The sequence below is a fragment of the Mycteria americana genome, chromosome 1 (assembly GCF_035582795.1).
Source record: "Mycteria americana isolate JAX WOST 10 ecotype Jacksonville Zoo and Gardens chromosome 1, USCA_MyAme_1.0, whole genome shotgun sequence".
NCBI lineage: Eukaryota > Metazoa > Chordata > Aves > Ciconiiformes > Ciconiidae > Mycteria > Mycteria americana.
The window spans coordinates 184,437,441-184,465,387 of record NC_134365.1 but is presented as its reverse complement, the minus strand read 5'-3'; the positions used below and the strand labels follow the sequence as shown (position 1 = coordinate 184,465,387).

At 34.8% G+C, this 27,947-nt stretch overlaps 1 protein-coding gene across 4 annotated transcripts in view; it reads right to left on the bottom strand.

The window, feature by feature from the left end:
- DIAPH3 (diaphanous related formin 3) overlaps positions 1 to 27,947 on the bottom strand; it is a 249,115-nt gene that overhangs the window by 98,163 nt on the left and 123,005 nt on the right. For all 4 annotated transcript variants that reach the window (XM_075488665.1, XM_075488675.1, XM_075488656.1 and 1 more), the window contains 2 exons: positions 14,255 to 14,494; positions 8,674 to 8,803 (listed from right to left, as the gene is read on the bottom strand). In XM_075488665.1, the coding sequence (XP_075344780.1) occupies positions 8,674 to 8,803; positions 14,255 to 14,494 (370 nt within the window). The remainder of the gene's footprint in view (positions 1 to 8,673; positions 8,804 to 14,254; positions 14,495 to 27,947) is intronic.

Genomic DNA, 27,947 nt, shown 5'->3' with positions numbered 1-27,947 from the left:
TTTCTCCCAAGATGACATTTTCTCTTGTCTTCTACAGCCATTTTCTGACTTTCTTGCCTTTTTTTTTTTAGTGTGTGTATGTGTAGCAGGCATATACAATACGCTTGTTGAAATACTTTTTTCCCCAAACCTCTTACAATGCCCTTGCCTCTTGAGCCCTCGGACTTTCCCATCTATAGCCAAAGCAGACTACAGTTGCACACATGAAAGAAGCAGCTCTCTAAGCAGTATTTAATTAATTTTCTCCTATTTTGAATTCAAATATGAGCAACTAATGTAGTGTAATTGGTAAACAATGCATAAGCATTTTTGTACCCAGTTCCCTAGTAATAATAGTACTATCATCAGTAGGATAGGCCTCAGACCTTATACTAACTGTGCCCTAATACTACCTACACATGAGCCCTGGCCTGCCAGACATGTTATATACTTCTTTTGAGAACCTCCTGGGTGAAATGCAGCCTGACACCACATGTCTCTTTTTACGATGTACAGTTTAAGCTCAGAACTTGAAAATACGGGCAAAAGATGAAAACAGAAAGCCCTGAACGACAAACAATTCACTGATGGTCAGTTATTCATCACTGGATTGCTACTGAAAGAAAGAAGCAGCTTCTAAGGCAAGGGGAAAAAAATGGCCAAGCAACAGTATATGGCACCTGCCACAGCACAGGGAAGTAATATTCCCCAGCGTTGCACCCTACACAGTGATACGGTGCAATGGTAGACTAAGAGCTGCCAAGAGACAGAATCATCTCATAAAAGATCAAATTTGGAGGAGGGAAGAGAAAGAAGACCCTCGCATCACTTGCGGCTGCCCTCACTGATGTGTACACTCCAGTACACTGCAGCGTACTGGATATTCACAGCTAATTTACGATATGATTGTTAATAACCAACTGCTTTGAATACGCAGTGATAGTGATTAATAATAATTAAGATTGAACCATTATCATGAAATGTTAATGAATATCAGTCTAATAAAGTTTAAAATCAAAGTTTAAAACCAGCCAGATTTATCAGTCTTCTAAACAATCCCATCACTGCAATCTCTAACTCCCTGAGACAGGTATATAGGTAGTGAGATACACAAGCCCACACATACATATATATGCACTTGCAACACTTCCCTGCTCATTAAAATTGAGCGTTCTTACCTTCAAGGGTCTATACATCTGCACAATGTATTTATCTTTTCTGTTCCATTGCCCTTTCCACCATTTTAAGGTTCCTCTTGCAACTGATTTCTGCATAACCCATTTGATATTTTTTCTTTATCTTTTAGCAGATATCTACATTATTCCCCTATAAAGTATCAAGAATATTCTATTTGTCTTAATCTCACTATCACTTAAAACACTCTACAGCAATGAAATCTCTCAGTAACATCCAGATACTTATACCCAGTTGAATAAATATGAAATTAAAAGTATTGAACAGCTTTATCTGAATCCTGATCTGCCTACAGATCAAACTGTCTACATGTTTAAATAACTGCGATCTCAAGGACTGCACCAGGGATTGGCCATGATACTTAACTGTTGGATCACTGGAAGATGATAGAGAAAGCAAGCTACTTTCATGGACTACTGGCATACTTCAATATCAAATTAGAAATTGAAGTGCTGTTTTGGTAAAAATGTGCAAATACTCAAAATCTTGCTTAATATTTGATGTGCTAATTCATGCTTGTAAGAGATGCATATATTTTTATGCCCTAAAGGAAATAGAATATTTCACTCTAGATTTCAGTAGTTCATTGCATAATTCTATCTTAAAATTACTCACCAGATAGCAGTACCGTGCACAACTTAAAGCCACAAACAACAAAAGAAATAATTATTAAAATATTTTAAATTTTATATTAATTTTATAATAAAATAATTTTATATGAAACTTTAAAATAATAATTAAAAGAAATAACAGTATTGCATTTTCCATCAGCTTTTAAAATCAAAACTTTTATATTGTGAAACGCACTCAGACAAAACCAAAAACAAATAAACAAACAAAAACACACAAAAAACCCCCACAACAACAAAACCACCAAAATACAAGAAGGTGTGTTTAATTACTTATTTTCAACCAGGCTCAATTCATAATAAAATGGTTCAGAAAGGAATATGGCAAGTCTGTAGCGTGCTGATGTAGGACTTGTGGCCCAATAAAGCAAGAGGTGTTGATCCATTACAGCTATAGACAGGGTGCAAAAAACATCAATAAGCACAAAATCGTAGAAATATTTATAGGTGTACTTAAACCACATCACCATGAAATTCCCATGAATTTCCCCTTTCAATTATTTAATGCCCCTGGTATGGTTTCTTAAATGCTGGAGTAGCACCTTTTTATGTCTTAAATGGTACATTTCTGGTAAATATATATCTCTATTTTAGCCTAAGATTTTCGAGATTAAAAAACAAGTTCTCTTCAAATTATTTCAAAAAACAGTAGCCACAAAATAACATGCTTTTTCAGTCTTGTATAAGAATCTCTTTCACACATTTTAGAACTTAAAATAGTCTTCTAAACTAAGTACTGCATTCATGGACAAATATTTACTTTATAACTTCCTCTATTGCTTGGTGCTCTATAATATTGTAAAATTAATTGCTAAAAACATAACATGTTTTCTCAGTCTTGACAACAAAAAGCAAGAAAAAAACATGTCTTTTTAAAATTTTTTATTCTTTTTAAACAATGGTATCTCAAAACCCTTTTTCCATATGGAATTCCTTGTCTGTCATTACTTTGTTACACTTCAGTATTTATTTTAAGGCCAATACCATTACTTTACAGTTAATAGCAGTCTTGTTTGAAAGCCAAATCAAACCAAAACTAATTCCCATTACTGTTTATCTCTTGAGCCATAAAATTTAGTATTTACTATTTTGAGCGCCACATTTATATAATCATCGTTATAAGCAATCTAAGTCCGTCTTAAAACATATAGGTCTTTTTTTCGACCAAGGAAAATACATCCCAGGAAGGCAATTCTGCGATCTTACTCTTTTGATAGTTAGGCACGTTGTTCTAATTTCTAAACTAATTTCTACTTGTGGTAATGTAATTAAGTGAAATATTTTTCTCTTCTTTATTACCCTCACACCCACACTGTAGTCCTTTTCCTGATTGTGGTATTCTAACCCTCCTCTAACAACAGCTCGTGATTTTTCTCATCACCTCATTTCACTAGGACATTTCTACTTCTAGTAACAGTAAATCTTTAGAAATCACAATAGGTACAACTTCTCCCCAAACAAGCAAGTTCCTTTACAAAATTAGGTATTACATTCTTGTTTGTACACTTATTTCACTAATTCTCATTTTGTCCAACTTTTATAGCAATTTTCCATGGGTCGTAAAATCAAATTCTTTAATATGATAAAATTCCTGAAATTAAGTCCACATTTCTTTTAAGAATTTTTTTCACTTGATATAAGGAATGCTTAGTTTGTTTAGTTGCCTCTCGACTAACTTACAAGAGTATTCAATAGCTCTTGTAAAGCATACATTGGCTTCTTTCCATATAAACTAAGGCATAAGATGTTTGATACCTTCCTTGGGTCCTGTCTCAATATGCAACCAACAGCATCACAAACTGAGAAACTAGAAGTTCTTATAGGTGTAGTAATAGAGTGATTTTCATTCAGAGGGTAAACCCTGTGTTTTCACTGTAAGGTTGATTCCTGAAATTTTGTGACTACTACCGCTAGATTTTGAGTTACAGCCCTGTGTGTAACAGAAAGTTGCAATATAAGCCATTTGTCACATTGTTCTCTACCACTCATGGAAATCTCTGAATAGATATTTTAAATTGTATTTCATAAACCTACATATAAAAAAACCTAACAAAAACACGGATGAATTGTATATCATAAGTGAAGTTACCTACCTCATAGCTGAATTAATCAAATTAACATGTGAGAATGAACGAGGATACTGTTCCTTTTTCAGTACTCTAAAGAACTATTTTTACTCTCTTTCTGAAGAGCCACCAAAAAAGAAAATTCAGGTAACAGATACAGAATAAAAAAATGGAATTCTAAAAATGGACCTCTGGTTGGTAGCAAGTCTCCTGGTTATTCTTCATAGCCATCTTTCCTGAAAACTATCATTTAAGGCAGAGAAACATCCCATACATAAACATAAAAAAAGGAAAATTAACTTTGCATTTAAAAAAAAAGAATTCTCAAAAAAAAGACACAATTAAGATAATTTTTACCATGTTAGTTACAAACATTTTTCAAAGTAAATCTCTGAATGGGCTACCATTCCACACTATGAGTCTCCTATAAGAACTTAGAAACTTGTGTAATCTGCAAGATAGTGGAACTATCTATTGATTTTTAGTACTGATTGAATATAATACAGTATGGAGTAACTCATTAAGTTTGTAATGTTTTCTGAAAGCACAAAAACTCCCACCCAAACAAACACAACAAACCTGACTACCTGAAAACACACCCTGTGAATTTGTGACCTAAAACAAAACAAAAGCCCAAAAAATGCATAGCAGAAAGTATGTTATTTAATAGTACTGAGAAATTTGCCATAGACTTTTAGAAAATCTGTAATAGGAAAAAAAAACCTTTCCTTTTGACATATAGGTTACTTATAGTGTACGTATTGTTATTGTTCTCTCAGGCTATCCTAATGTTTTTAAATGTTGTAGGTGGGGGTGTTCTGTTTTTTAATGAATATAGATTTAACTAGCCATTTATAATTTGGTTCCTAGATTAAAAAAAAAATGAAATTAATTATCTATGAAAAAAGCTGAATAAAGTTTTAGAAATGAGAAAATGGATAAGTTACTAGTAAAGAGACAATGAGTTAATGACTTTTAGAGGGAAGAAAACCTGCAGCTTTATATTGTTATTACAATATGAAAGGAAGACTCTATACTGTTACCTGTAAGGTCTGTGTAAATTAGAGTCAATCAAATAAAACAGCACCCTGGATAAATGCAATATAAATCTTTAAAATACCATAAAATAAGAAATCAGTAAAGTGTACTAAATTAGCAAAATATTTCTTGTCTGGAATACTAATAGAAAAGCAGGAAAGTCATTATGCTTAAAAGGAGAAACAGCTTTAATTATATGAATCCTCAGGAACTGTCATGTCAGTAAGCTCATTAGCTGCAATGAAAGTTCCTCCTGCTGATCTAAGAGTACTTAAAAACCAGGATTTGTTATACTTCAAAGCAAAAAGGTATCTTTAATTCATGTACTGTAACAGTGAATTAAGCCTACTTCTAGTATTACAAAAGTAGAAACTAAAACTTTAGCACATAATAGAAAAAAACAAATTAAATACCCTGAAGTAAACTACAATTGCATAGGTCACATGTCCCTTGCTGCTTGCCTGTCAAAGTTATATTTAAAAAAAAAAATTTTCTAATGCAATAATTTACATATTGCAAATGTTTTATCATTTATAAAATACCATAAAATACATGTTAGCTTCACAACTAACAGACCTTGTCACTGCTCTTAAAGTCTTGCAAGCTATGTTAACAGCTTATTGTACAACAATTGCTGGACAATATTTAATGAAATGAACAGAACAAGAATGTTTCTTCTAAAAAGGATAAAAAGAAAATGAGTTGCTAAACATTGTAATGTTCTAACATTCTCCATTTTGAATCAGAAATAACTTGAGAGAGAAGTTTTAAGAATGAGCAAGTACAAAATAAAAAAAGATATAAGGTATGCTACAAATGGGCTGGCTGATACAAGGACAGTCATGTCAAGGAATTATTCTAAGAAGCATCTTTTAAGTAACTTGTTTTAAGAAACTTGTAGAAAATTCAACAATCACTTGATGGTGATCAAACCAAAACTGATAAATTTATATATAAATAAAGAAAATTTATAGTATAGTTCCATTTTTATACAGTGTGTTCAACTTAAAGTTTTCTGTTAATATTGTTCAAATGGCATTTACACATCTTTCTGCTACATTAATTTTGATTTGTAGTCTAAAGAGCACTTGCAAATAATACCTTTATGCCACACATAAGAATTGAAGTTATTATATTTGCAGAAATTAATATGCAGACAGGAAATAAAAACAGCCCAATAAAAAAAAAATTAGCTTGCAACAAAGGTATGGGAGAAAAGAATATTCTTATCAAACTTCATTGATTTATTCTTGGGAATTACTTTTCAAAATTACTTCAGAGCACAAAGTTCAGTGAAACCATGAAAGGAACGGCATTCCACCACCTCTACAAGGCCCTAACCTTTGCTAGGACAAAAGGTAGAGAAAAGGATTTAGAAACAAATACTAGAACAAAATACAACCAATGTGGTTCACAGAAAAATGGAACGTTATATTAGTATTATACAAAACCAGAAAAGAATGATGTATCTCCACACCCAACAACTTTGACCAAAGCAGCACGTATGTAAACAGAACCTTCCTATCAGATGACAGGAAAAACCCAGGCTGACTTCCTTCCTTCTGTACTATCAGCAGCCTGTAACCCTTAGATCCAGTGTAACCTTTGGATCCAGTGGTTTTCCAAATTTGCTGGAAGTCTGAACTGTCTCCAATAAATACAACCCAGGACAGATTATTCTTGTTAAGCACGAAGTACAGTTTCTTGGTATGGAGGAGATGCTGTAAACCCTCAATACCCAAATTCTGTTCTAACACAACCAGTATTTCTTCTGGAGTGACCATATCTGACTAGATTATCATAAAAGATTTTTGATGACTTCCCCTCTCTATCACTCTTCCTAGCAGTCATAATGATGCCCTGTAATATCTGCTGTGTTTCCCAGCTCACTGTAGAAGCCTCAATGAAAATCATTCTTGGTCAACTTCTTAGTCTTCATCAGCATATCAATAAGTTACATCAGACCAGGTCAGTCCATTATGTTGGATATGGCTGATCACAACCATAGATTCACAGATTTTTTTGAACTGACCTTTTGGTAAGCTCAAGGAAAAATAGCCACCTCATTAAAAATTTACTGTGCAAAAGTTGGTGCATATTAAATCAACTTGCTTCATAAAGATATACTTCTGCAAAAGTACTAAAAGGTTTAAAATAAATTCCATGAGCTGCAGTCTTTTGGATCTGCTGGATTTTCCAAAATTCCAGTGCAGGAGTCTTTCAAAACAAAATGGAATTTTGCAGGTAGGGAAACAGGTATAAACAAACACACTGATATACTAATCTGTTAAAGACATCCTAAGCCTTTGTCTTTTTCATACAGTAAAACTCAAATGCAAAATACATGTCATAATACACTGAAGTAAATTCACTATACAAACTTGAAAACACGATCATTGATTTCCGTCCTACACCATACTGAGTGAGATCAAAGATTCATCTAGTCAATAGCAGATACCTAAAAAACAACAGAAAACCTGGACTAACTGATAATTTTACTGGCTACTCTTTGAATGGTCAGCGTTTTATATCTCAGAAGCCTTCCAGAAGATAATCAGCAGCTTCATATAAGATGACTGTCTACACTGAAATAAGGGCTTCTAATAAGGAACATTTTAGTTTCTCTGGATGATATACAAAATTCAGCCACAACAGAGACAATAACATGTTAGTAATGAAAAAACAAACCAAAACAAAACAAAAAAAAAACAACAATGGCCAGTTAACACTGGGTTCTGTGAAAATAATGCATAAAATACTGAATTTATATACAGCAGAAACCCCTTCTATTACCAGTACAAACAGTTAGATGAAGGGCTTGAAGCATTTGACAGCTATTTAAGAATATTTGAACTTCTAAGTGGTTATAATGCACCAACTAAAATTGGAAACTTTAAGAACCATGATAACAGAAAGCAAACTCTATGTGAGTGACCACTATCTCAAGTTCTCTATCAGGAGCAGGTTTTGCAAAGCTATAGTTTGTGGCAGGGAGAGTGAGTGAGGCGTAAGAGTGACACTGTACAAAGCAATACAGATAAACAGTGATATTCTCCAAACTGACATAAACTAAAAAATGATTAACTGAGTCCATCCAATCTTCTTTTCCTGCAAAAGTATGACAGTGCTAAGGTGGCATCAATTTCTAACTCCATGCTTGCGTCGGTTTAAAATACCGAAACTGTGATAAAATATGGAGAATGCACTCTTTATTAAGAAATTAACTGCAAAAAATCTGCTGCTGCTTATATTGAGATTTACCATATTCTATGCTGCATGATGAACCATTAAAAAGAGGAATTTATTTTTCCAGACTTCCAATGCTACTGTGGCATGGAAAACATACACACAGGGAAGACAAAACTGTTCTGATTCAAGTTTAGAAAAAAAAAAAAAGTGATGGTATGACAGCATTTCTGCATTTCTGAATTAAAAGACACTGAGTGATTCTACTACACTTATCATATAAAAGATTGAAAGTTGGAAATAGTTTAAGATCTGTTAATAGAAAAGAGCTTTCAAAAGAAATCTATTTTGGACAATGATTCTAGAAGATACATTAGAAGAAATGTAATGGGAAATTCTGTACTAAGTATTAGAGGACCAAACAATAAATATCTTCAAGACCACCTGCAGCAGCTCAAATTACTGACCTATGATATAGACTATTAATGTCTATTTTTAAAATAATGTTAGTAAAAAATAAACATCATCTTACAAAAAAGGCTCCATAATGCAGTCAGAATCAAACTTTTATTTATACAAACCTTTACTAGCTTTATCTAAATGCTGAAAATCCTCAACAAAATTCAGGACATCCTGATAGCTTTCTTCACACACTTCTACAAGAAAATGAAGCAATGTTGTTTTTTGATCTGCCGACTTCGTATCCTTCAACTAGAGAGGAAAAAAAGAAATGTTAAAACACGAGAATAAGATTACTTCTGACTATTTTGATAATTAATATATAATACTAATTGTGAAGCCAAGAAAGGCAAGAACAAACTGTTGAACTGGTACAGCTATTTTAAATAAAACCCTAAGTAATGGGCTGTTTCATTTCCCCCCTTGCTAAAAAACCCTAGGAAGATCACATTAAATATTTTTTAATTCTATACAATATTTGACTTCTGTACTCAAAACCAGTACACATTTCTCTTTTAAAAGTATAATTATTTAAGCAACATAGGAATATTTGCAAAACTGTGAAGAGATTCATGAAAGTGTAAAAAAATAAAAATAAAAATCAGAGCTAAATCAGCAAAATCTAACAATACCTGATGCACATATCCACTCCATGACATGATTTCCTTATGTGTGATGCTAACTCTAGCCCAACAATATTTATGCAGTGGAAGCTACAACCTCAGCCTGCACAAATTCTTGTTATCAATTCTCAATAGGGTAAACAAGAGTTCATAGGCTTCATTGTTTAAAAACTTCGACTTCAAAAATTCTTAAGCACAAACTTTTCTTTCTGAACCCTTTATACATACAAAATTATTTTAAGCCCAGACATTTTAAAACTTATATCTACTTGTGCAAAAACACTAATAACTGACAATTGGCGAACACTGTTTCACGTTTCTGTTGTAGTCTCCCATTTGAGCTAATATTTTATATCATTGGAGAGAATTTTAGAAATAGAAAATGACATAAAATGTCATTTTAAAATGATATCTCATATGAAAGTGTTTCTTCACCACTTAAAAAAAACTATTTCTGCATAAAATAATTTAACAGAAAAAGTATACATGTACATAGGTACATAAGAAGTATGCACACATACTAAAGGGCTGCCACAATTGCACACAGACTTGCGCATATGAATATCAAAGGGAAAAAGTCTTTATCGCAGTATTACAACTAGAACTAAACAAGTAGAAGACTCATGTTAGTTTGTTTCAACTTCAAGACTGTTCTTTAGTTTGGTTACCATGAAAAATACAAGTGATCAGCAATGCTCAATGGCATAAGAGTAACTACAGCAATAAGGTAGAAAGGAAAAATTACCTTCCTTTCCAAAGAGGGTTCAAAACCAGACACAGAACTATATGGGGATTACTTCTCAATAAGGAACTGAGAGGAAGATCAATCCCAATTTAAATGTACATACACATTTATTAATTTATTTACATATATATTACCACAGTTTTCCCATGGTTGCAAATTGCTTATAAAGAGATTTTTTTTCACACTTCTTGTGCTTCCCAATATCCTCAGAGATCACTTAAAGGGCATTTTATTGATCTGATTTAAAAATTAAATTAGAGTATATTGTTTGCTTTTCCCATACTGTATGTAAATTGAAATGGAGAATTTTGGATGGTGGTTATCACTGAGGTTGATATTTCATACTTCACTGTAAAAAGTCAGTGATTATTTTCAAAGATCAAAATGATATTGACTTAATAAATATGATGAGATATACTCTTCCATAATGTATATGTTCTCCTTGAGACAAGTGGATTAATAATAATGTGAGACATAATTTTCAAAATAAACAGAAAATGCAATACACATATATCAAAACGAAAAAATATATTCTAGGTCATTATTGTATGCAGTGTTATAAAATAAGTTACTTCTACTGTACTGGGAATCTCAGTGAGAAATGTCTCAATAATTGAAACATCACACACAATTTCTAAAATGTGACACTCCTTAAAATACATGTAGTTAACAAAAGTTAGTTTTAAAAATAAACCAGTGTTATAAACATGCATATAATTTTAATATATCAGTATTTAATAAATGATTGAGTATTAGCATACCAACATCATATCTCTCTTCTGAGAATACACACACATGTTCTCTGATGCAGAAGAACTATTACAGTTCAATTCTACATGATGCAGGGAGAAGGCAAGATATGGAATTGTCTTTTGCAAAGTGGGTAGTTCAAGTAGTTCCCTGTGCATAGTTGGGCACCAATGAAGAAGAGCAGATACATTGTATATTCTTCAAATATTACGGAAACCAACATCTTTGAAGGACAGAAGCCACTGCAAATTTCTTAAGTTCTTGAAACTCCTACTGAAAACTGCTGTGCAGACCACCAAGCAGTCTGCAATTTGCAGCTTTCTAGTTTTGGGCCTTGAAGGAATATTGGTTTGGGTGGTTTTTTTCCTGTTTTAATACTAATATTTTTAATAGTTGAACCAGTTTATTATTCTCAGAACAGAGGAGATTAAGCATTAACCAAGACACTACTCATAGTTAAGAAAATCCCCAAAATTACACATACATAGTTTTACCTCTGTGTTTCCAGACAAAGTGATCTGTCTGTGTAAGACACAATTTCATAACCAGCTTGGCACTCACGGACTTCCTAAATGAGGCCACAATTGGATGAGGTGAATTAGGAATTGGTGACTAGTACCCTGATACACATTGGACTGGATAGTCCAGAGTTACCTCTAAAACCCAGCTGTTCAAAACTGAAGCAAGCAAGAAAAAATGTAATAGAAATCAGATCTCAATTATGCATCAAATCTGCGGATATATTGGAATGTCACCACATATCACGAAGAAAGAAAACTGTGGCTGATGTGCTGAATACCTGGGTCTTTTTCAGTATTTCTCTGGGATGATATAAAAATATAACATTTACAGATGATACTGGTAGTATTAATTCACTACAAAAGTAGGATACTAAATGCATGATTCTAGTGATTCTGTCTCTGAAAATCTGTTAAACTTCAAGAGAAAAAGTAGTTGACTGTAGGTTGCACTTGTTCTGGGATATCTAGTGGTAGAGATCTGAAATTGTACAGACTATCTCGAAGGTGGCCGTAGTTGCTCTGCCTCCCAGCAAAATCTATAATAGTTGGTCTTTCTTTCCTAATCATAGATTAGTTTGGCTTAGAAGGAACCTTTAAAGATCATCTATAGTCTAACCCCCCCCATGCCATGGGCAGGGACATCAATATATTCATATTCAACTACCATTAAGGTTGCATTATCTTCCCCCTAGAAAAGTTTTTAAGCACCATGGTCTGGTATTTACAAACTAGCAATTTGAAGTGATGCCAAATCAAATCTATATGAAAACTTTGTTATCGGAACGTCGGTGTTTTATTTGCACATTTCTTATGTAAACCAAACATATTGAGTACTATGATATATTTTTATGTATAAATTGATGAAGTCCTGAAAGGAGTAAACCAGTACCACCATTTCAAATCATGTAACATGATACAATGTCAAATTTACGCTGTACTACGCATTTTGATAATAGAGAGCAAATTACTTTTGTTGGTCCTTATAGCTTTGTATCTACTTCACCTACAGACTATTGGTAGTGATCAGCATTTCTCTTGAGCAGAAGATGGGACTAGATGCCTACTGACGACCCTTCCCACCTAAATTATTCCACGATTCTAAGAAACATGCACACGCTTCCCAACTAGTTAACTATTCAAAATATTATTTATTTTAGCTCTTAATTTGGCCTCATGGGGACTCTGAGAATTATTAGTATACCTGGATTTCAAAAGCTTTCCATAATCTTCTTCACTATCAAGTTCTTAACTATCTTTGCAGTTAGAAAGCTTTCTTAACTTTTAAGCAAACTTATTTTGTTACCAAAGCCCATTATTCTGTCTCCTACCTTAGCTACATAGAAAACAAATATTCACATGCCTTCTTTATCACAAATTAATAACAAAAGGACACTGTTATGTCCTCCTCACGTTCCTTTTCTTTCTTTTCTAAACTAAATATACCCAAATACTTTTTTCCCAGTTTAGAAGTGTTACATGTTACTATCATCTGGATTCTCACCAGTCAGTCTATATATTTTCTGCAGTAATTCAGACAAGACTTCACTTAAAACCTTATCAGCACCAAGTAAGCAGTAGATAATTACCATCTTTATAATACGTAGGAGGTCCACTAAAAGAGACATTTTTTCCTCTCTAACAGAACGTTGTAACCTCCTGTAAAGCTAAATAACCTGTAAGCATGCAAACCTAAGTAACTAGGAGATCCTAGATTATTAAATGCATTTAACACCAGAGCACTGTAGAGTTAGCCAGGACTTAAAGCCCATTTTTCTGGAATTCTGCCTAGCCATTCACTCCTTACTGTCATTATCTGCACACATCAGTTCACTTTCCTATGTGTAGTGCTTCACAGTAGTCTTCAAAATTTTCATCTCCTGGATCTTAAATGATTTCTCCAAGATAATTTTTGAATTTTGATCCTGCTCTGCAAAGTGTCTGTAACAATTACCTTCATACTGTTTTTGTAAGTGTATTTCTTTTATGGTTGCCTTCTGCATTAAAAATACAGACCTAGGACAGATTCTTGCACCCAACTGGAGAGAGAACCTTTACTATCTTCCTTCTGAATATGTTTCTCAAAAAATTGTACATTTAACTCAATAATTTCATCTACGCTGTATTTCTCTAAGTGGCTGATGCATGCTTAAATGTCTACTTTAGACTAGAGAAGTTATATAACTTATTCTCTATGAATATTTAAGTTATAGGTATCGCATTCAACACTTGAGAACCATAGTGAAAGAATTCTTCTGAAACATGGCAGAATAAAGATGATTATTTTAAAGAATGTAAGAGTTAACATATTGTATTTTCTCCATTGTGTAAAAAGACAAAGAAGCTGAGAGAGGACAAAGAGTACGTACAAACTTCCAAATCATTCCTTTCTCATAAGGACTATTACATCATGCACGCTCTGTGCAGAATTGCAGTGACCTCCCAGAGGGCACAGGAAAAAAAAAAACCAACACTAACTAAGGGGATGACAATTCGGATTGGAATTGATTATAAATTAACACTTAGGAAAGTATAGATGTCTTCTTGTATATACCTTATATAAAAGTTGAAAGAGTGAAAATCTAAGGAAAATTAGAAGAAACAGAGAACTGATGAAACTGAGAAAGAACAAAAGACAATCAGATAAGGAGAAAATTTATGTAAAAGAGAAAACATAACTGTATTAAAACAGATTAAAATGTGACAGTCTTAGAAGTGCTCAGACATGTAAGACTACAACACTACTATGATCACAATGATATGGTCCTTCCATTACCTTATTTAGTTTAGGGGTTTTTTTTATTATTCCCTCAATATGGAATCTTCTGAAAGTTTAAATGCAAGCCAGTCTCAAGATGGCTGTACACAGATTAGCTGTGTTTTTCAAATCACCAACGAGTGCTAACAATTATGAAAAACAAAACAAAACAAAAAAACCAAACAAACAAAAAAACCCCAACAACCAAAGAATTAACTGCAGGAAAAACAAAACAAGGTATTTAAGTAGTGTAATAAAAACAAATTAAAAAGTGAATGTAATACTCAACATGGACATTTCAAAACTCACTTTACATAGGGAGCTGAGATTATATCCAAAGGTTTGTGCATTCCGAGAACCTGCATTCATGTAGTTTCCCATTAACAGTACTAGTTCCAGTAGTTTGCTAAAGCTTTTACTCTTCTTTATCTCTTCACAGGCAGCACTGACAGCCATGATGTCAGGTTTGATGTTGTTCACCTGCTCCTCAAACTGAAGCTTAAAAAGAATAGCACTGAGCCGTGGCCGTAGTCTCTTCACGTTGCTCATCTGATTGAAAAGAAAATAGGATATTTCCTTTAAAATTCATGCTACACTTTGGCACTGTACAAATGCATACAATCTGTAATGATTTATTGGTGTGACAGGCTTGAAGAAGCAATATATCTGCTATAACTGATAGCAAATGAACGAATGAATGAGAGACACTTGGGTAAGCAACTGAAATACCATCTTGTGGTTAATACGAACTGCCCCCATCCTTTCCCAATAACTAGTATGTGTAAGCAATAAAAGATAAAGTGTCATGATATATCACATCTGTCAACTCATATACCAAATCCTATAAAATTAATCCAAGTTTATGACCCAGTAGTTGCAAAGTAATAAAAGTAGTTCACAAATTTTGTATAACTCACTATGTACCAAAACAAGGCAAATCTAATTTTCTGGTGCAAATATTTAAAAGCTGATTTCAATAAAAGCTCCCTATAAACCTGCAGGAAAATAACAGTTTTGAAAAATCTCAGCTATGAAACACCCAATATAGCATACGTTACTATATACCAGTATTCATACTCCACTATACTACTGGACCATATACAGTTAATTAGGTAAAGGAGAGTGCTCCCAGGAAAACAGTAGCTTCTGTAGGTCATACGCAAAAGACTTGACTTTTTCTATGGTTTACTGGACAGGGATTTTCAACAGAAGTTTCAATCTTCCCATATAACTTAGGTCACTGAATTCCGACCCCAGAGATACTTTGCACATTATTTACTATACCCAAACAACAAGACTGCAACTTTTATTGCTTCCTTAAATCAAGGAACATTGAATGCATTCAGTAAATTAAATTCCTCCATCTCCCAAGTTTCCAAAGTACTACTTCATCATTCCAACTCTATCACAGATATCGTCAAACATTTTTTAGGTTTGGCATCACATACAATCCCAGAAGCTTTCTGTCTTCCATTCTTGCTCCTTTTCTTCCTACCAGGCATTACACATTCCTTGCTTTTTCCTTCTTCCACAGCAGAAATCCTGTTTTTTTCCTCCTTGCTCTGTGGTTCTGTTTGCACATGAGAAACACTAGTCTCAAATTTTTCCCTGGGCTTCTTCCCTCATTTTTCACTATGGCTGTTTTCTCACGAATTTGATGAATTCTGTAAGACCTTCTTCCCCATACTTGTATTTTCCCTTCTCAAGGCAAGGTTCAAGCCAATAATGCCTTGACAATTCCTGAAATCCTAAACTAGGTTTTGTTTTGTTGTTTGGTTGGGTTTTTTAAATAAAACCCACATGTTATGGTTTCCAGCTATCAGCAGTTCTCTATGCAAGAAAAAGAGCAGTAACATTGGCACTTCTTGTACAAAGTAATAGGTTTCATATAGTGGTCTTAAAAGTTTGCCTTTAAATTGGAAATATCGCTCTCCAAACCACAGCAATACCTAAGGTTTTGCAGAATGTTTCTCAACCCGTATCTAGTCTATCAATGCGAAAATAGCTCTGACAGTGCAATGTTCACAAGTCCTTTAGCATTGATTATCCCACAATAGACTCAGTGAAAAGGATAATGGTGACACTCTTCATCCATTTCAGTGTAAAGTCAAACAAGTTATCTTAAACGGATACTGAAGGCTGTCTAATCCAGAGGGTTTGATATAGAAGCAGAACAGGATGGAATTTACAGTCTATTTTATTGGTTTTACTGTGACAGTAGTAGAAAATAAAGTCAGGTAGAGTTAACATTTTATGCTACTAAGCCACTTCTGCAATGCCTGCCTGGCAGTGCAACCACCTGATGATGTCCCATTGAAGCAAACATACCATTTGCATTTTAGTTCAGATAAGAAATCTTGAAGTAAAATAAGCAATCCTTTCTACTAACCACACTTTGGTTTGCATCACAGAGCAGAGCACACAAACAGGATGTCTTTCAGATGAAACTAGGTTGAAAATCAACTCCACTACTGAGTTTTAGTCCACAGACTGCCTCCAGCCTGGTCCTAAAGTAAAACACTAAAATGTATATAGTTTGAATGTTAGCTCAGTACCAACTGTAGGCAGATATTCTATACTCATCATACACTAAACAGCATCCAATAGTGTGGTAGAATTCTTACTTAAGAACAGGTAAGCAAGGATAATGGAATTTGAATTAAAATAGGACATTTCACAGTGAAATAGAAATAGAAATTCCTAAAACCCTAAAATGAACATAGTGCTCTTACAACTTCACACCTAATTTAGGAATGAATATCTAAAAGAATATTAAGGCACTGGACAGAGGCAAGTATCACAAAGTCATTCTCCCAGCTCCATCAGGAAGAATCAGTATTAATTCTTTTTCCTCAAACAATTAACTTAGTAGATTTATATGTGTACTACTACTACTCAGCATATTGAGATGAATATTCTTAATTTTAATTTTTTTTCTCCATTCAGGAAAAATTTGAGACTAGACTAGAAAAAACAGAAAACTCTATTGAAGTTATCCAGATTTTTAATATTTGTCCCTACTCAGGGTGCAATAGGGACGATAATTAATACCAAACCATGGAAACTAAGAAAATAAAGTGTGAGTTGTATAGATTTTAAGTGGTACCAAACTCAGGATACTACAGAACCAACAGATGATGCATCATTTATTGACTCTTGGCTTCTCAGACAGGCAGATTCTTGAAACTGAAATAATCAGGTAGTTTAGATCACAAAGGTATGTTGCACAAACATGAGCAAGCACATATACTTGAAAGATGTTTTCATCAGAACCAGGTGAACTACAACAAATTAATAAGTTCTGTACTTAAGTCTTAAGGATGAATGCAGAAATATGTAATCTAAGAAATCAGAAACAGAAGCACATACCAGAAACACAACAGAAATACCACTGGGCTTTTTTTATTATTGTTTTTTAAACACTCTGAAATCCATAGTTCATGTACGACGCATGTTTTGGTACTATTTGTTTACCTGTTTGCTAAGTCAATAATTAAGAAGTGAGGAGATCGGGTTCCCTTAGCAATATATGCTTTCTTTGTGACATGTAGTCTACAAATATATTCAAACTGTAGAATCCGTACACCTTATCATAAGAGATGCAAAGAATTTAAATGTCGCAATGTTGAGAGGCTTATGTTCATGCCCTATACATGTACATAAGTCTAACTTCTGTCCTTATAGTGGAATCCTGAAAACAGACAAACCAAATAACTAAAAAGGGAAGTTGAAGTAGAAAGCTAAAAAATGAGTAGACCACACGTCAGAGAACTCAGTGTACAGGTAACGAATTGTTCTATTTTTCAAGAAAAGTCCACAAGAATATTCTCATTATGTGCAAGTCCAAAGGGGAATTGACATCTGAGTTGAGCTATCCAGTAGTAGCTCTCACAGCCCTTTATCCAACAGCAGAGAGGTTTTTCTCTCAAATACAGCATAAATGAGAAGGCACCTGCAAGAGTGTGCCATCTGGTAAACGTGTACTTTCACTGTCTGCTTTGTTGATGTCAAGTAAAGGAACGTGTCCCAGAAGTTACACTGACATTACATTTTGATCACTGAATGTGATTCATTCTTACCACAAGCTCATAGAGAAAAACACTACAAGGGTTCAAGTTTCACAATATACCTTCCTTAAAGGATCAACAGTGTCGAGGCTGTCAGACCACCTGAAAGTGTTCCCATCCAAAAAGTAAAATATCATTTACAACCAAGCCGACTACAAGAGTAAACTGAAAGGGCATTCCCTGTGGAAAATCTATGATTTTCATCACTGCAGTATCAGTAAACCCTACAGACTGCACAGGTAAAAAGCGTGAATTCCTAACACTTATCTTTAGACTCAGGCATTTGAAAAACAGAAAAAAATTTCAAGTAAGGAAGAACTGATATCTTAACATACCTTTTATCACATGTTTTAAGAAGGAAAAAGAACACCCTGCTCAATTTGAAATGGGCAGTCAACATGCCCAAATGTTAGGGAAGACCACCAGCATTCTGGAAAGACCAAACATTATTTCAGTGTATGGGAAGTCAATCCACTATAGTGGAACAGTATTTTTGTTGAGGTGTTTTTATGCCTATGTGGAAATAGCCACACTCTTTTTCCCAAATAAATTATTATAAAGTCAAGAACTGCAAACTCAAAATTAAAATTACTTACGAGAAATCAAAAAGTTTTTATACTTACAATGTGGATATGTGTACATGCAAACAATTGAACTGATGACTTTTCAGCCTTACTAGCACTGATAGAAGGCACATCCTGCTACTCTGTTTCTCCAGCTTGAACTATAAACAGCTTGAATTTGCACCACTGACTCAATTTCTTGCAAATCAAAGATTTTCCTAAAGGATATTCAGGACAGAAGAGAAAGGGGTGTACTGTAAGTGACACAGGGACAACACCTATCAATTACCTCCTAGCTGCACACACGAAGCCTTCTCTTGTCTTGTGGATGACAGTGCACTGATGTACAGTGCAGAAAATCCCTGGTACTGTTTTTGATGGCATTATGTTCAACAAAGATGGGCTAGCAAGGCCAGTCTGGAGATCTCAGAAATGGGGCATTCCTTTTGAATACTCCAAAGTCACCTGTCTTATGAAATACATCCAAATTGCCAATGGGGGCTACAACACAGCTGTCAAAACAAGCTGACTAAAGTCAGCTTGACTGAAGTCTTCATGCTGAAATTCACAGACAGGTATGTTCTACTATGAAAAGAAAGAGGTGATTTTTTTGTTTTATCCCAAAAATACAATTAGATTTACTGACATCTTGATCAGAATGGAACACAGAGATAGCTTTTGTTTCTCCAAGTTGAGTTTAGACAATGGTATTTTCCTAAAAAGGAATCATCCAAGAGTGAGAGGGTCTGAATTTCCCAAATTCCTCTATTTTTAGCAGACCTAACAGATGTCAGAAAAGCTATTTTCATCAAAAGGTACATATGGAGCAGATGCCACTAGACTGAAAAGCTTTCCTCATGGGAAACCAAGTCAAGAGTTTAATACAGGTAAAAATCCTCTGGAAAACCTCTAATTCAGCCAGATAGCAAAAATACATAAATTTATACCAGCAGTCAAGGGCAGAAGTCATTGAGGCATTTGAAATAGAATAATATAATATCAAACGAAATGGAGGAAAGTTTCTAAAACTAAAACAGATCTAGCTGTATTTCAGATGGAAAAATCTGATCAGCTTAGCTCTAAAATAAATGCCTCATTTTCTGTGTGGCTACTACCAGAAATCCACCTCCTAATGAAAAGTAAATCTACACTATTACTTTGAGTCTTCTAACATACAGGCCATAAAGGTACAGGCAGATGATCAAGGTCTGGATGGGAATGTCTGAAAACCATGACAGCAGGCTTAGTACTTTCCATCATGTTGAACCACCATAACTCCAACATAATAGTGTAATTGTTTAAGCAATACGCAGTGGTAACAGGCCACAAAGGCAGCTGATTGCAATGTCTTTGATGTGACAGACATGACCTGTTTCAAAAAAGCTCAGATCTCTAGCACATTCATATTTAGTATAGTCTTCTCTACTGACCCAAGAAGGTGTCCAAGTTAATTACCTAAGCAGGAAGGTATGTGTCTATGATGATGACAGTACTAGTAAGGAAAAAGCATTCCTCTGTAGATCTTCAGTAGTCCTGTCAATGGAGAATTCAATAATGACTATAGAATTTTTATCCATGTGGTTATTTAGTGTATTTGGAACCACAGAAAATCTGTGGCAAAAACAGTCTGACATGAAGTGTCATGTAAGTGAATGCTGTGGAAGACAGCTTGCATATCTTGGAGAAAGTTCCCCAGTTCTACAAAATGATCACACGGAAAGTAAATCCTAAAGCACTTGGGCTCCATAGGAGCTCCATTGAGCTCTAAAGTCTGAAGCTGGAACAGATGAAATATCTGCATAGTCATTTCAAGCTCCAGGGATCTAAAAGGTACTGACTAGCCTCAAGATTCTTTCAGCACAGCTGAACATCCAGCTATTTGGATGCTTCGTTCAATTTAAGTGGCTAAATTCCAAGAAACCCTTGAAGTTGCTGAAAGTCAAAATGTCAGGATCCTGTTCTGATCATGGTCCTTACTCAAAACAGAAGTGTTTCTCTTAAGGTGTTCAAATCACAACATGAACGTTAGAGGATTGCTTACATTTCTAGTGAAGCAAAAGCATCAAATCAGATTCAGGACAGGCTCTTGAGACTTGAGACTGCAAATTTAGAGGAATTTGCAAAGTGAATGGCTGGAGGCAAAAGATGAGGACCCTTCAGAAAAACAACCTCATTGATCTGAAGTTGTAGAGATATCTGCCAAGAAGAAAATTGAAAGAGAGAGCCTATGTGTGTGCTAGAAGAAACAACAACCAACCACTTCCAGCCATGTGAATTAACATCAGACAACAATAAGACAAATATTTTAACCTATTTAGACTAGTTACCAAAAATAGTTTTACCGCAACAAGAGTGAGACCTGCTGGTACTGAATCTTTTAAAGGAACATTCCTCTATGATTCAGCATCACAATCTTTCAGTGATACAGAGGAAGTAGCATAATCCAATCCCATCCAATGGCAATTGCAAACACTCAGATCAGTGCAAATCATGACGGCCACTTTCAGAAGATCTTTCTGGAGCCTGGTTCTCCACCCTATCCAGGTTCAAAGTTTGAAAGACACCAACGTTACAGGCGTTAAGGATGTTCTCCCTCTAAACAACATAAGTAACTTGACTCAACTTGTCATAAAGATTTTTTAACTGTCACAGATGGCATGTAGTAGAAAGTTAATCTTTGGCAACGCTCCTGGAAAGGCTGGGATTACTGATGGAGAACACTGACAAGGCACAGCAGCAGATAGACATGACTTCTGGAAGACAACAGAAGAAGGTAAGGTTTACAGACAGAAATTAACACCATCAAAATATCTCTCAGCACAGATGCACCTCTCCACTTTAGGATTTTAAACAAACTGAAATGTATGGCTGAAGGTATGGCTGTGCCCAAGCATCAAGTATTAGGAAGGGCAGAGTACACCTCTTCAGATACAGTGATAGTACAATATTTTCCAGACAACAGTGAAAAACATTAATGCATTTTGAGTTATCCTCAATGAGGACATACAGGTGAAACCATCAGCTGAATATGGAATTAATCATTTTAAGTGTCTACTGAATTATTTAAGACAAACTAGCCTTCATCAGGCCTCACTCTAATCTTCAATTTACTCTAGTGAAATCTTTTCCTTTGGTACGAACTCATTAAAAACACATCCATCAAAGAACAAGCTGTGAAGCCACGTGAGGATTGCTTGCCAAATTCTATTTGGGTTAGCTATCAGTGTATTTCACAAGGTCTGGGCATTAATTATTTCTGAAACAATATTTCATAATTCCCTCAATTTTATCTTTGAGTAAATACAAGTGATCAAGGAAAAATATTTTTCTTTTTTTTCACTCCCGGACAATATGGGAACATATTTCCAAATATATCAAGTTTTAAGAAAAGAAATAAAGCAGGAGCTATCACACATGGTTCTTGAGACACTATTCTCAGGTGTGAGACTGCTAATACAGTTGCCTATACCCAAGGTCAAATGTCCACTAATAGCATCCCAACAAGTATTAGCAACTCCTAAATAAAAAATGTTTATGAAGAACATAAAAATTATATTTTTTTCAAATGGAATTGCTTTTATGGATTTAAAACCATATTAATAAATTAAATATGTCTAGGACTATTTTACACCACTAAGGATTGCACAGGCACTGAAGAGTCTACATGCTTACTGCTGGATTCAGCTCCCTCCATACAGCATAACCAAATCAGAACTACTTTGGGGAACAATTCCTGGTGCAACAGGTGGTTAACATACATGGGCATGGGTAGGCCTGGAGCCTTAGCATTGTTATGTGGGCAAGAGAGTGGGGAGAGGTGGATGTGTACTGCTGCGGAGTTGGTGGGGAACTATAGTTACAGAACATTCTTAGGTGGAGCAGCAACAAAGCTTAACCTATCATAACAACATGCAATTCTCTAAAGAATCAATTATATTTTGAATATTCCGTCACTCTTCTATATAAACTATATCCCAAAATAACTTGGGGAGGTTGGGGACAAAGATCTGGAGCCATCTGATACGGGACCAAACATTGCCATGCACCTCTGCGCCTCCAAAAGTGCCCTGAGATGTCAGGCCCGAGAGGTGCAGGGATGCCTGCAAGACATTCAGGTTCTGAACACCTGGAACATGCTTGTACCTAACTTCCCTATGATGCGCTTCTCCGTCTTCCTCATGATGAAAAAGGGAAGATGTGCTTTGTAACCATTAAAACTTGCCTTAATAAACCTATCTGTCTCTGTCTTATTCTTGAGTCTGACTGGATGTTCAGCTCCTGAGATCTCTTGCTATCTCCCAAACTGTGCCCACAAATTGTTTGGGAAAATGCAATTCTGCTCAGGCCAAAAACATACCCATGTCTATTCTAACAAATTAGAACTATGGACAATTAAGGTTCAATGTCCAAAAGCATTCTCTGGTGCTTTTTCGTTGATTAGTATATACACAGCCTTAAAATGTCATCTAGTGATTTATCATCCCCACAACTGCTAAAAATAGTGGGATACAAGATGGTTCAGAAAGTTGCTTTCAAAATATTGAATAATATTCAAAACCAATATAAAAATTGATGAGAACTGTATTTGGATGGTTTTGGTCACTATTATTCCCTGAATGATTTTAGTACAAAAAAAGGAAAGGCTACCAAGGACATGAAGGACTGCATAGGCGAAACAACACTTATTGATCAAAAAAAAAAAAGTATTTCAGGACCTCATACAAAATGTAAAAGCTATGCAGATTCTCTGAATCATCACCTACAATAAGATATTTTAATCAACCACTATTTTGCTTCCTCTCAAATACAAATATATTGAAGAGTAAGAAAAAAAAAAAAAATCCATGCAACATTTGCCTCAAGTATTTTCAGCATAAAACAGCAATGTGGATGAATTCAGTAAACCTTTGTCATTCCAGAATCTCTTTTTCTGAATGTAAAATTATAACTTGTGTGCACAAAACCTGAGGTAAGCATAACTCAAAAAATGGGATATCATTCTGTGTTATCAAGTCCTTAACATTGATCCCCTAATAAAATCCAGCCTACCAGTTTGAGCCAAATGTTCCAGAGGCTCGCTTGGTAAAGGCAGAGATCAGATAATCACGCTATGACCTAGGATTTAAGTGAGATTTATGACAGGATATCCTAGGTGCAAAGTGTTTATTTTCCTTAGAAAGGTGTTCTTAAAAATATGTATTTAAGTAGTGATATCATACTAATTGCAATATTTGGACATTTTAGTCAGCGTATACACAGAATAAGCAGGGAAATATCCTTCACTCCATTCTGCTTTCCTATGGGAGAATCAACTACGTCACCCAAAGAGGTTATTAGCTTTGCCTGCTCAAAAAGATGTCTGATTACAGACTCCATAGTCTCCCTAGCCAGTCAATTTTATTGTTTTGTTATTCCCACTATTAAAATTTTCCCATTATCTAACCTGTATCTTTTTTGTCAAAAATGTAAGCCTACTACCTACTGCCATACTAACTATCAGTGTTCATGATAAATTATTCCCTTATTTTTTCCAGTCTTCCTACACATATTTTGAGAGAATACCCTGCCTTGGTCTTAAGTTAAAGAACTTACAAACAACTTTTCTTCATATCATATGTTTCTATAACTATCTTCATTAGCCATCTCTGGAGTCTCTGTTTTAGTCCACCTACTGACGTACTAAACACCTCCAAAGTGGATGTAATATTCTCGGTGAGGCTTCGGCAGTGGTGAATAGAGGAAAATTCACAAGTTTTACAGGCTATATTCATACTTCTACATTTCAGTTTCACATATGTTTATTGGCTGCAAAATGAGGACATGACTGATTCACGTCTGACTTATGATCCATTATAATTCACATTCTTCATCAAAACCGCACCTGTTAACTATAGACTTTAACTCCACAATCACTACCATTTAAATCTTGATTCACTGATGTTCCTAAAATATTTTTCACTGTCATTAAGCAACCTATACTTCTCAAAAACTCTTTAGTAAAAAGAAGTACCCAGAAAAAAGGAAATTATTCAAGGGTCAGTCACAACAGAGCAACGTAACAAGAGGATGGTTACTGTAACCGGGATTATGATGCTTCCAACACAAAGAAAGCATAGTGTACCCAACTACTCCCCCCCAAAAAAGTATTGTTTGAAATGTAAATTATGTCAATATATCTGAAATACTTAGATGTATATTTATCATTCCTACATTCATTTAAACACCATATTTACTTCACAAATAAAAAAGAAGAGTTGACTGTCAACAAGCTCTTTTTCAAGTGCATGTTTTCTTGCTGTACAGATTTATAGAAGTGAGTAAAGAGTTCAACATCTTTTTCTCAGTGGCACTTCCCATCTGCAGGATAGACATTCACAAAAGACCTTTTTACTCTGGCTACATCGTTAGGTCAATATGATTTCTTCCTGCTGTATAGTTCTTTAACAGAAATATTAAGATTAGTACAAATAGAAATGTGTGCATGCAAGCAGCAGAAGACTCAGCAGCACAAGGGTCAACAGAATGAGCTGTATTTGTTCTCAGGACACCATTCCCATCAGGCTGCCGCATATTATATACATTATTCTTTTTCTTATTAGCCTGCCAGCAAACTGTAAGTATGTATTTTAAACATAGATTCCAAACAAGGGAAAGAAAACAGTGGGAAGCAACCTGGCCTAAGATTTACAAGAGGCTGAAGTCAGGAGATTCTGAGATAAAGACAACCTCATAGCAACTAATGACTCCTGATCATATAAAAGGTCTGTCCAAAAACTAGCTTGCTGTCACCAATCAAGAATCATAGAGACATAATATGGTGCTGAGAAAGTCCCTTGTCCTCTGTCCTGCATGTCAGCGATCCTGGCCAGACTGCTTGGACATGCAGACCATGATGCCCAGAAGAATGGAGGTATGAAAGAATGAGTGAATTAAATCTGTAAGAGACCGAGCAGGTAAAAATCAATTTACATCAGGATTTTGTAAGTACAAATCACTTTTCCCTCTCCCTAAGATCTCACACTGAGAGATTTCTGTGTATGCTCATTTTTCCATGCAGGCCTGAAATTTAAAAACTTTAGTTTTTTGTAAACTTCTTCTTTGTATTTATCCTTCAACTTAGAAGAAAGTTCAGAAAGTTTACTTCAAACAAGCAAGCAATAAAATGGCCTTATCAGTTGCTTCACGACCCTTACAGTTTTAATATATCAGAAAAAAAACCTCAGAGTCAGATCTAATTAATACAAATGAACAATAATAGAAGATAATCTTTAGTACTTGAATATTTTACACTCAAAAAGCATTGAACAAATGTTGACTCACACATATCTATTATAGCTTTATTAAAAACAATTAGAATGAACAATGGTTTATTTTTCAACTCTCCAGTAGTCTCTCAAATAAGCACATATTATTTCTTTTCTCACACTATGTTTCTTAAAAGGCTCTAACCTTGCTTGCCTCAAATTAATACCACTGTATTATTGGATCACATTCCTAATTATGCTGCATTTGAGAAAGGAATCTCCATTACTTCTTTTTGTTCTTATTTTCAAAAAGTCCTACACAACATATAACCATGACTTAGAATAGCATTTAACTTGGACTTCCTATTTATTTACAAGATTATTTGTTGTTAAAAAAGGGTTCATAAGAGTTCTTCTTGAAAAACTACTCTGCAAGTCACATTTCCCAATAAACCAGCTGATCTAGAAACTTTCATGTTTTGCTTTCTTCAGCATACCTATATTTTTCTTCTATTTTGTCATCCCTAAGTTCTTTTCCTGTGAACTTTAATTGCACCCCCATGGTCCAAATCCCTTTATTTTACCTGTTCTTTATACTTAAGATTACCCATGGTGGTGTTTCTCCTTTTAAGTTTTCCTCAAGAGAATATCTAAATGAACGTTATTTTTTCTGAAGTCATCAGCATCTTCACTTGGCAGCCAAATGGGGGTTTTAGATGGCCTAAGCAAGAGATAAGAAAGGTAGGGCTGTCCCAGGTGAGTCAACAGTGGACTCATGACAGAACACTGTCAGTGCCTGGAGTACCAAGAAAAAACATACTCCAATGGAGTGCAACTGAAGCGATGTTAGATGTCATATTAGCTCACATAGCCACAGAAAGCCCCTGTTGCTCCTCGAAAGCCACATGGTACCCTGAGACTTATACTAAGAGGGGAAAAAACCAAACAAAAAACAACCAACCAACCACACAGCTAAAACAGCTATGCATATTGGTTTCTGTCTCAGCTGTAACTGGACACGTTGCATGGATGTCAATGTTCAAGACAGACATCGTGCTATGCCACCCAGACAAAACCATTAAAGCCAAAAGGAAGCTGAAACTCAAGAGGACCAAATAATAGCTAGAACAGGGAACAATATAAATTATGTGCAGGGAAATATGAGAAACTCTTCAACTTCTGGCAGGAAATTGTCCAGTATTTCATGGACCTATGAGAGAAAACAGAGTGAAGCTATCAGGGCTTCAGTAAAAGGACACAACACCACAGCTGATAAATATACTCAAAGTTAGTAGGCCTTGGCCTTTGGAAGAAGCAATTGGGAATTTCATACACAGACAGGACCACTTCTTTGTACAACATAGTTTTGAAAGAGACCAACCTTTAAGAATTTCACACAATCAAGATAAGGAACTTTTAGTAGCTAGAGAGTAAGGGTGAGAAGGAAATTGAAATTGAAGAAACTGCAGAAAATTTGTTTACATGAGGAAAATAGAAGGACAAAACCCAGCAATGAGCTCTTCATCAACAGTGGAATACAAGGAAAAGATAAACCATCAATGCTGTAACAGGGATGAAGATAAGTAAGAACATAGTTAAACTTACATTTGGATAAGAGTCATTGCATATATTGATACAGTAGAGTGAATGTCTAAATGACAGGTGAGATGTCTTCTAAAGAATATGCAGTGGACCGAGTTTTGAAGTAAAAAATTCAGAGAGAAAGAAGTTACTGTAAGCATGAATAGAGATAACAGTACATGGACAAGTGTTTCTACTTGTCCAAAAAATTGAGGAGACAAAGATAAATATTTGGCAAAGATAGACAAACTGAATGCCAAACTGTTTGCATTAAGAAGAAAACAAGAGTTAAAAACTTTAAATCTGGCTGACAACAAAATCTAGGATCATCAAAAAAGTGAAGATGACAAGAAGTAAAAGAAAAGCAACTGCTATATATGAATCAATGGACATTAAGTGTCGATTATTCTTCTCCTGCAGAAAATTTCCTCCTCAATCTTTGTCATACAAACAAAATAATTACCTTACACTGCTCTAACAGTGCATGAAATTCTTTATACATATGCCTAATCCTCTTTTACAAACCTTTTGCAAAAAAAGATATACA